Below are 11,602 nucleotides of genomic sequence, written 5' to 3' on the forward strand. Positions count from 1 at the left end.
TTTCCTGGACTTGTGTTTATTCACAGATTGAACCATAATATGTAAAATTTGTATTTGTTTATTTCACTAAAAATATAAAATTAAAATGAGTAACACAAAATTTACATTGTTGTAATACAAAAAGTAAAAAATTTGGAAGGAGCAGACTTGAGGGGTCCAGAATAAACTAGACCTTCGGCAGTTTATTAGAGAAGCAAACTATGAATTGATTTTCAGAATTTATAAAAAAATTATTTACAATTCCAGAAGAAAAAAATTATAAAAATCGGGGAAAATGAACTTCCATAAAACCAAAAAATGGGAAAAAATTAAGAAGAACAAACTTAAACAAACAGAATATCCATGGTAGTCATTTCATGAAACTACTGTCTTTCGAAATTTTAATCCTGCACAATGCAGAACAAACTTAACTAAGTACCAATAATAATATAATGCGACAACCACCCTTATAAAAAAGCAGAACAATGCTGTTTGTAACAACTCTCTTTTCACTCATAAATTTGTCCGTCTTTTTTACATAAATGTGTGCCGATTCCTGGAACTCGACTGAAATATTCTTGAAATATACTTTAGAAAAAATAGCATCTGCCACAAACCCTGCTTATATTAAAGCGTAAATTTTATGAGGGTACATTTATCAATTAATGGTAAAAGCTCTACAAAAAACTCCTTATAAATTATGATGATTGAAGAGTTAATTAACTCACAAGAAGATTGCCCTCTAGTTGATTCTTAGATCTTTGCTGCGTATAAAAACAACAGACAAATAACCTTTATGAAATTTTGTTTTAAATCAGCGATACCGCCTTTACATTGGAGGGTGAAGTCTGTGCTAACATAACTGTGACTCATCATTCTCAAGTGCATTTGTATCTCTTGCTGCAAAAGCCTTTAGGTTTGCATCTAGCAATCTGTATCAATCGGTGTCAAAGAATTCAGTGGAAGTTCTTCGTTGAAGTTGACAGACAGCCTACATTCAATATCAATGAGCATTAGTCACAAAATTGGAGCCGTTAACTTCAAAATTTGTCTCCCCAGAAGAGCAAGACATGAAATTTAGCAGCTTAGATGATAAGACCCTCAAGGCTGCAGTCAATAGTTCAGTGCATCTAGCATAAGTAAAAAAAGATTAAGAAATGGATCGCATTTAGCAAAGGGGAACCAGCCAGTGGCGATTCTTGAAAGTTGGCAAAACTGTCTTCCCTCCATTAAAATGTATGTAAAACAATCAATTTTAATGAGGCAGCTTGCCTCACCTAAAATTGATATTTTTAATGATTTCAAATGTAGTAAAAATAGTGATGCCAACTTGCAGAATCGCCACTGAAACCAGCGCAAATAAAAGGTTGCAAAAATCATGCATCTTCATCTAAAACGTGCATAGAAGAGCAAATTGTTTGTTTTTCTACCAAAAAAGTATTGATTTTAAAGGAATATGATCGTGTGAATTTTATTACTATGCATGCATTGGATATTCATTTTTTAAAACAAAGATGTTGTAAGACTTCGAAGACACTATAATGCTTTAGTTCCTTTCTGCTAAATGCCATCCAAATGCTATTGGTGGCAAGGCGAGAATGATTGACTATCGATATTTCCCCAATTGAAGCTGTGGTAAAGAATCAATTATTAAAGTGTTCATTGCAAATACCCTGTTTATTGATCCTTTTCCATGGGGTTTAAATGGCAGATCGATCAATACAAGGCAAAGCCTGCCACTCCACTGAATGCTAATCACATTTAAAGAGTTTGCAGCTGTACACTTCCCATTAAATACACAATATACTTGACTAAAATCGTACAAACATTCTTACAATTTAAAATTTACAAGGCTGCGAGTATCAAATTATATTCCTGTGTTTGATTGTATAAGATATGAGCTTAAAAACGAGAAGATCGAGTTCAGCTGTCTGGTTTGGACATCTAATTGACAAACTATTTTACTTACGTTACAAAAAACAAAATATCAGACCAAACTTTGTTGTACTTACGGATTACTTTTATTTTTGAATTGTATGAGACTTGGAAATTCAGACTCTTGTAGCAGCATTCACACTTCCTTTAACCTAACTTAATTTATTAAGAGCTAGACTCACCCTCAACCCAAGAAGAAACAGAACTACAACTACAATTGAACTACGTAAGTGTGAGATTAGAATGGAACGATCATAGATTGACTCATTTAACACCCCCAAAAAAAAATCATTACATGATAAATAACATCCGATCATTAATAATTTAGAGGATTTGTTCGTTTTTTCAACCATATCTGTCAGTTAATTCTCGGCAGAGACATTACTCTGAAAACATTTGACTTGTTAAAATATGAAGAGTTTGGTTGGTCTGTTGTAGCATGACTTAGATGAGTTACCTTTAACAAATAAAGCTGAAGGATTTTATTCAGTACGGAATGAGGTAAAATTGGCCTATTGAATAGGAAATCCAAAAAAATAGACAAGATACGAATTAAAAACGAATAAAGGGCAGTTACGCTAAATAAAAATTCATAATATTCAACAGACAAACGATAAAATAACCAGTCCAGCAAAACAGAGAGATCAGCTGGCAGGTTTTCAATTTGATTCAAGGAGGTGCTAGGCACTGCTGTACTGAGTTGGGTTAGTTTTTCATAACGACTGTTCTAACAGCATAATAACTACATGGATACATTCAACAACATGGATTTAACTCAGCTTGAAAAAAAAAATGGAACACACTGGGGATGCATGACGTGCTGGAGTGACAGGTGAAAGTTTCTGGTTTATTGCTATACATCAAGGTAGATCAATCATAGTTTTGCGCGGCTTGCTCCTTTGATTGAGGGCCCAGCATGTCAATTGTTGCAGATGGACAATGCCTCTTCTTTCTCTTCCACCAGTTCATCAGCTGTGATCTTCAGTTTGCTTTTTGAAAAGTCGTCCAACTCTAATCCCTGAAAATGTAAAAAGGTACCAGATGCACATTAAGGACAAAATAAGTTGGAATTTGTCTCTACAAAATGTTTTTGCAAAATTACTTGCCACAAGTTGGTCAAACGAACTTATTCAGTGACTAAATAAGTGTATGGCTACAATTGAAATAGTTCCAAAGTACCTAAATTACTTCCAGAATGACTTTTTAAAAAGAATCCTCAAAAACTCTGTAAGATGTTTCAGTGAATGAAAGCCTGGAAGATAAAGCAAACCTGCAAATAAAGCATTCAACGCGTTGCGTTTATTCATTCCTGGGGTCCCAGAGAAACACACCAAAACATTGGCATAGGGGTACGTGCAAAATGAGCTATTTCACGCTCGTGTCAGATACCATTGAAACTTGCCCAATTCATTTCTCTAACAATGCCCCATGTTTCCCTAAAGTTTCAAGTCGGCAGGGGGTCAAAGTTGAAAATCCGCGAAATTTTTGCAAATTTTTTACTCAAAATTTACTAAATATTTCGAAATGCGGTTTAAACGAGAATTTTTAGCGTGAATAGAGCTTTCAGAAAATGTATAATATCATAGGGTTTTGTCAACTTAAACTCGAGTTATTGCCTCCGAAGCGCCGGAACGCTAAAAAGCGACCCGCTTTTTTTTCACGTTCGGGCCGATCCCCAAAATAGCCCATTTTTAATTTCTTTGAAAAACTGATATGTTGTTCCTGACTCTCTATGGCACCTATATGTCTTTACCGTATCCTGGGAAATGTTTTGTTCACGAGTTATAAGCGCGGAAAGAAGCAAAAGTCTGGAAAATCGGCTAATTTGAACTGCGCGTGGCAACGGATCAGGAGACATGTGGCTATGAGTTTGGCAGAGGAATGCGATACGCCGAACTGAGTGGGAGGGGACGTTTTGCTTCCAATCAACGCCGCGCGCGCAGTTCAAAATAGCCGATTTTCCCGAATTTTGCTTCTTTCCGCGCTTATTACTCGTGAACAAAACATTTCCCAGGATACGGTAAAGCCTTTTTTTTAGCCTTAAGTTTGAAAATAGACACTGTCAATTTTCTGATGGCTTGCTAGCGTTTGCTTGTCATTGGTTGATGTTACTTTCTTAGTGATGATCCATGAGTTTGAGGAGGTATGCACAAAAATTAGGCTAACTCTTTTGAGGGGCCTTTTAAAAGGCCAATAAGAGGGGCTAAATATACATCAAGAAAGAAGGCAGGAATAGCGCAAGCTCACCTGTACTATTTTCCACTCCTTATTTTGAATTTGGACTGGGAACGAGAACATGACATCCTTTGGCACTCCGTAAGATCCATCAGAAAGGACAGCCATACTGACCCATTCACCAGGCTTGGTGCCTTGCCAGATATCCTTCATATGATCACCAGCTGCCTTTGCCGCAGACATTGCTGAAGACATCTTTCGAGCTGCTATTACAGCTGCGCCTCGGGTTTGGATCGTCTGAAATAAAAATTATCAATTCTCAGTAATGATGTATTATAGGTGTAATAAGTATTGTAAATACTCGGTAACGACGTGTTAAAGATATCATAATTATGCTTCTAGAATTAGACGATAAAATGCTAAAGCTTACATGCATATGCGCTGTAATGCACCAGAGCTCCTGAGGACGTCCTATTTTTGAAAAGAAGGTTCTGTGCATTTGAGGGCGATCACTAAAATTTTTACAGGAAAGTAGGTAAGAAATCTCCGATAAAAATGTGTTTGCAGCAACATTACTGCTATAAATCACATATCGATGGCCAAAAGGCAAAACCATGTGCCTCTATCACGGTGTTTCAATTTTCTTGCTCCTTTTCTATTTTTTGGAGGGAAAACAGGCTAGCTTTATAGCTTGAAATTTATACAGAATATTCTCTTAGCACAGAAGAAAAATTAACAAAGTGTTCAGAAAGTTATGTTGACTACTTTGTTTTCAAATGAAAGAACAAAATAAAGTATGACAGGAAGTTTACAACACTGCAAACGGCAATACATGATTTCATACTTGGGCCATTGATATCCTGTGGCGTAAAATTCCCAACTTAATCCTGATTTTCAAGGAATTGGTACAAAAAAAGTTTTGTTTTAAAGCTTTGTATGCTCAGAAAGCTGGGAAGAGCATCACAATAAAATGAATTAAATTCGATCAATGCTTAAATTCCTCAGATTTGGTGAAATCTCCTTCGTTGGACTTCAACAACAGTAAATAGACCAAAATTCTTTTCTTAGATCCCCTAAAAATTTTACCTTGCTCTTATTGGGATGGATTCAAGCAAGAATTCCAGCAACTTAGTATACACGGACGATACACTACTTCTTTGTTTCCTTTATCGGGAACTATGGTCACTTACTTTCTTTCTTTTTCGCCCGATGAATATTTCGGTTGTCACTATTTAAACGATGGCCGTTTCGGCTTCAGCAGAAGCCATCATCAGGTAATTAATAAAAAACTAACAACGAAAACAAAACAAAAAACCGCAGCTAAAAACCGAAGCTAAAAATTCCGCGTATTATCGCTGGCAACACGAGTATCGCGACGCGTCGCCGGCGATAAAACGCAGAATTTTTAACGTCGGTTTTTGGCTTCGGTTTTTTGTTTTGTTTTCGTTGTTAGTTTTTTATTAATTACCTGATGATGGCTTCCGCTGAGGCCGAAATGGCCATCGTTTAAATAGTGACGACCGAAATATTCATCGGGCGAAAAAGAAAGAAAGTAAATGACAGGCGATACACATGAGAGACACTGCCCCAACTGGGGCAACAATGGTGCACACTCAGAAGCAGTGAGAGTAACTTTTAGTTCAGCCAGTAAAGAACGCACTACAAAAACCAGAGCTTTCAAAACACACACATCATGAGACACCAGCCTGCATGGCTGTCAAAATTTTAATACATATAACCTTTTAGCTCGAGATATTGCTAGAAATCAATGGTTCTAGTACTACAACAATGGCTGTGCAGTATGAGTTTGAAAAACTCATCCAAGACTTCTTAAAAGCTAAGATACTCACTTTAACAAAGTCGTTTTTGAGGTATTCAGTATCCTTGTAAGCATCGTAAACGGGAAGTGTAGCAGAATTGATCTGTGCGGTGGCATGTTTGACATCAGGGAACTGCGTGGAGGAATGATTTCCCCAAATGATGACATTTTTGACATGATCCACAGGGACACCCAGCTTTGCCGCGACATGGGCTTGAGCTCGGTTCTGATCTAATCGAGTCATTGCTGAGAAGTTCTCTTTTGGAATGGATGGAGCATACTTTGAGCAGATAAGTGCATTTGTGTTGGCTGGGTTACCAACGACCAAAACTTTAACGGTTTTTTTCGCATATTTGTCCAAGGCTTCACCCTGAAAATTTAAATACACTTTGATGCAAAGAGAGGTATCTTCTACGGGAGGACCATTGAAATTTAAGGTTGACTTTCTGACGTTCCCAGATCTCCCTTGACAAATTTTATGAGAATGCCTGACTTTTGAAACACTTAAGGATGAAAAAAATTTTAAGATTTTCAGACCAGGCAAGGAGAAAGCTGAAATTGTAAGAAACTACACTAAAAATTATGCCACATTGGTAAACATATTTTTTCTATCTACGAAAGATAGTATCGATCTCACTTTAATGAATCGGTAATAGGCAAAAGTTATCACAGAGGAAAGCATGCTTCGTTTCATTGCCCGGATATTGATCAATTTTAGAGCTATGTAAGACAGCCACCTCTAACATAGGATCTCAAGACTATATATTCAAATAGTGCCAGATATTTTTGTTAGTAGTAATGGGTGCCAGGAGTTACACCTGGAAGACTTTCCTGGATTTTTTGCCTGTTAAAAGCATTTCTGTTCAATAAATATTTCAAATGGACGGAGTTAAACAGAAAGGAACCAAGCCACATCAGGATCGAACCGAGAAAAGGAGGGTTAAAGTTTGGCTCCTGCATAATACTCAATGTAAAAGATAAACTTCAAGTTCAATTTCTGCAAAATTTGCTCCAACAAAAACCTTGAATTTTTGGCGGTAGATAGTAGAGCAGTGGTTGAGTTCAAAGTCACTCATAACTCAATTTTTTCAAAAATGTGGGTTGGTTCCTTTCTGCTTAACTCAGTCCAAATAATGTTCCAAAGGCTAGAAAACTTGATAAATACTTTGTGCCATGAAGGAATTTTGGATCTCGGATATTGGGGGACAAAAATCTATGCTGTAGCTTTTGCACAAACATAGAATCTCAAATTTTTTTCTAAAAATTTCAAAAAGAAAATGCTGATGAAAATTTGCAACATCAGGCCTCATAGAAATAGCACACTTTTTGAAAAACCCCAAAAGTGCATTGTCACAAATATGAAACACCATAGACGGTTAGTTCTTGAGAGAAAGTAAACAGCAAAGGAGAGGGATGTATATAAGTAAGCAGTCATACCTGGTCCTTAAAAATCTTGACGTTGGCTGAAAGAAGATCTTTGCGTTCCATGCCCTGCCTTCTGGGCATTGAGCCAACCATGAAGGCTGCTTCTACACCATTAAATGCTGCAGCTGGATCTGCAGTAGCAACAACTCCTAAAAAAAATATGAATGATTTTTTCATCAAAAAAAAAATAATCAGATCCACTTTCATGCAAAATTATATATTCATAGATACCAAGACAATGAGATACATGTGAAAGTTTTTGTCATTTAATCTTGCACTGCAAAAATCCCTCATTTTTTGTTGTAATAAGGGGTTTATTTTTTTTCCAGAACCAAGGGGAACACAGAGGATCGCGATGAACATTGGTATTTATTTATTCTGTTCCTCAGCCGCGATCCAAGCCTTCCAAAGGATCGGGATGGAACGGATGGATTGCACTTTTAAGGTGGGTTGAGATCGCGTTCCAATGTGATCCTAACCTAATTCGTGAAACTTTCCGTCCTTGACGAGTCAAAACATTAACAAATCAAACCAACCACCAAGTTGGAAATTTTGTATCACTTGGAACGCTTAGGATCGGTCCGGATCTCTCAGAATCCTGTTCCAGTTTGTTCCTCTACAATCCACCCTGTTCTGTGATAAAAAAAAAAAGCCTTATACTGGCCTGAGAGTAAACAAAAGAAAAGTTATTTTTACCAACTTCTCATCTCGGAAAATCTGCTGACAGAGTTTTTCCACCGACGCTGAGGTGCATTTTCTTTCACAAAAGATGGAGCACTCGACAAGGTGCGAATTCAAATATTGTGGTGTATATTTTCTCTGTAAAATTTTACAAACCTAGAACATGGTTAGTAAAATAAAAATTACTGAACAAAACTCCTAGCCAAAATAGGTATTAAAGGTTTTCAATGCATCAATTCAAATTACCCGCTCATAAAAAAAACCATAATCCACTTGAGTTAAATCTCACATAACTTAGACGCACAGGTCAGTCTTCGTATTACGAGAATATGACCTCAATCTTTGATCAATGCCCCTTTGGCTCAGCTTTGCACGTTGAACAACACAGGGTGGGGAAGGAACACTCCTATTGAAAAGCCTGTCAAAATTATTGTAGTGTGGGTGATTTGATTCAAGTAGACTCTGGTGTTTCTTGTGAGAGTGGGAAATTAAAATTTTTTGTGACCAATAGTAAATAAAAAAGGTTAATATCTTGGTTAGGAGTTAACTTCCGTAATTTTTGTTGTAGGAATCCTGTTCTGCATGAAATTTTGAAGAGGCAACATATGTGATCTAGCCTTGATGATATCGTAACTCATGTATGAAGTAGCGCAGAGAGATCACTCACCTCGGACAAGGGGGAGGGCCAAATCTTCGATTTCCATGACAACTCCTTCAAGAGTACCCATCATGTTAGGTATGTCAAGCAAATGAAGAATAATAGGCTGGTTGGCTCCAAAAACATCTCCTTTAGCCAGCTGGTAGATGAGGGAATACGCAATTTGCCCTGCAGCACCAGTCACAACGACTTTAATTGGTTCGGCCTGTAAAACAAATTCACATGTTACCTAATCAGGAAACTTCATTTGAATAGATCTGTACTTAAATAGTTCCAGCTTCAGGAAATGCTATAGAATTTTACAAAAAAAAAAAAATTATAATATTTAATGAGCTTGCTTTCATTTAAAATTCATTCCATCTTACCTGTGCCATTGAATACATCAATGACTAGAGGTACAAAATGCAAACATCATCTTCATTGCAATGTTAAAAGATTTCTCATCATGTATTATTATTCGAAAATTACGTTTCACAAATAACATTCCTTGAAATTTTCTGTCAATAATTTTGAATGCACTGAGAAAATTCACAGAGAAAAGAAAGCTTGATGGTAGAAAAATAAAACAAGAGCAGAGACAAACTTGCATTACCACAATTGGAAATGCGCATTCTTTTACTCATGGACAGTTAGACTGCAGGGACGCATATCGACGGAGTAAGTCGGCAATCACATAACTTGGTTTTCGATGTCGCAGACTTCCTGTCATACTTTATTTTTTAAACAGAAAACTACTCATCGGCAATTCTTTAAAACTGCCATGATTTTTATTCTCTGTGCGAGGAAAATTCTGCAAAAACTTTAAGAAACGGTGTCAATTCATTCTCCTTTAAAAAAACAGAGGCAGAGATCTTCAGACACCGCAAACGAGTTATGTGATTGCTGACTTATACCGTCGATATCTTGCTTGCAGTGCGTAACAGTCTCTGCTGCGATTTAATTTTATCAAATGGGTGCAATATTGATATTGCTTGAAATTTTTACAGTATATTCTTCTTACAGAGAGGAAAATACAGGGAAGTTTCCAAAAAATGACGCAAAGTACTTATTTATTTAAAAAACAACATATGACAGGAAGTCTAAAATGTTGGAAACCAAGATATTGACGGTGTAAGTCCGCAACCACGTATCTCGGTGGTTGAAAATCTCCGCTCCTATTTCATTTTTTTAAAAGAGTACAAATTGACATAATTCCTTGAAGTTCCGGCAGGATTTTCTTCGTTAAGAGAAGAAAAATCACGGCAGAGTTCAAGAACTCCTGTCAAATAGTTTTTCATTTAAAACAATAAATATGACAGGAAGTCTGCAACGTCGCATAACGAGATAGGTGGTTGCGAATTTACACCGTCAATATACGTGCTTGCGGTTTAACCATAGTTACACCATCAGTATTCCAAGATACAGACTCTTTCTTGCCTCACACCATGAGACAAAATTCTGAGCCGATGGCGTATTTTCACTACAACCAAAATTTCTGTACCTTTTCTTGCACCTATTCCCACTAAGAGTAGGCACGCAAAAGCTGCAAGGTAAGAGTTTTTAAAGGACTTGAACTTTCCTCTCTTCTTTTCAAAAATTTACCTGTAAAGTAAATATAACCTCCAGCTGTTGATCTGTATTTTTCGACTATCAATGATGTTCCCAGCCAATATATCAAGTGGCATTTCCTTGCTGAAAACATGTGTTTTCAGGCAGCGAAAGCTATACAAATCATCCATATAAAATGCAGCCAACAGAAATTTGATCTTAGAACGAAGTAGATTCTGCTTGCCCTCGTAACTTGCAATCACACCAAAGGAGCTAGGTTGATTCAGTGTTAGGGACTTGTGAGTACACCCAAAGAATAGGTATGCATGTTTTATCATGCAGAGAAATCTTAAAATAGACTGGAGTTCAGTTGCATCCAAAGGTCAAAAACAGTTGAAGGTCATACATCGTTACAGAATAAGGATGACAGGTGACAAACAATACCCGGCACTGATAAGACACCCAAACCTCTCTCAAAGCAGGCAAATGATAAATGGACTTTGATCGGCAGAGAAGAACTTGGTTCAGGGGAAAGAAGGGTATAGATATTAGTTAACCACTCAAATTGATCCATGTGGAGAATTTTGCCAGCCTTTCGCGAACAAGTGAGCACCTTGCCTCGCAAAATTATTGGATCGTTCTCATTGAACGTAGTTGGGGAGAAATGCAAAAATCTGATACAAGTAGATTGAGCATAGAGAGAAATTGTAAGGGGTGAAAAAATAATAATGATTGAACGCCGACATAAGGAAGTTGATAACCCACACTCAAGAACAAGGATGCAAGTTAAATAGTGTAAATTTCAACCCTTCAAAAGGAAAAAAAAAGAACGTGTGAGGCTCTGCTTATAAAGATACATACCATTTTAAGTTGAAGGGAAACTTGTAGCTAGGTTGAAGTATTAAGTAATTGAGGATGGAGAGCACTTGACCGGAAGACGACAACCACAGTTTAAACTCGCTAAGTAAAAGCCGACTAGCTGACTGATAGAAGTGGGAGGAGAGACGACACGAAAAGTTGTTTGACAAGCAGAAGAGGCTCAACAACCAATGATAACAAAATTTCTGAATTTTTAAGCTGACCGGCAACATTGCAAATGTAACCTGTCACAAGAGCACTATAGTTGCCAGATTGTATACATTATATTTTGTTGCGAGCTGGCTGTAAGGTCGAAATTACATTCTAGGTTCCGGCCAGGTTAACAGTTTCATCAAACACAGTGATAGTCACGAAAATGCAAAGTTTCTCACGCATTTTCCTCTTCTCGGGCATAGAGAAAAAAAAGGAGGTGTTTGCATTTCGGGCATCTTGGAATTTTTTGATGACTTGATGACGTAGGTGGGTACAGTGTGAAGGGGACGTCCCTGTACCCAGCTGTACCCACCTACGTCATCAAGTCATCA

The 11,602-nt window shown here is 37.1% G+C and overlaps 1 protein-coding gene across 1 annotated transcript; it reads right to left on the bottom strand.

Annotated features, from left to right (window-relative positions):
• Positions 1-42: 42 nt before the first annotated feature.
• Positions 43-11,404, bottom strand: Mdh1 (malate dehydrogenase 1). The gene is made up of 6 exons (XM_019044281.2): positions 11,061-11,404; positions 8,682-8,877; positions 7,346-7,482; positions 5,940-6,278; positions 4,162-4,386; positions 43-2,932 (listed from the first exon to the last, which is right to left on the bottom strand). The coding sequence occupies exons 1-6, from the start codon at positions 11,061-11,063 to the stop codon at positions 2,834-2,836; spliced, it is 999 nt and encodes a 332-aa protein (XP_018899826.1). The 5' UTR covers positions 11,064-11,404; the 3' UTR covers positions 43-2,833.
• Between the last annotated feature and the right edge of the window lie 198 nt (positions 11,405-11,602).

Source organism: Bemisia tabaci, chromosome 3 (genome assembly GCF_918797505.1).
Source record: "Bemisia tabaci chromosome 3, PGI_BMITA_v3".
In the NCBI taxonomy this organism is placed as follows: Eukaryota; Metazoa; Arthropoda; class Insecta; order Hemiptera; family Aleyrodidae; genus Bemisia; species Bemisia tabaci.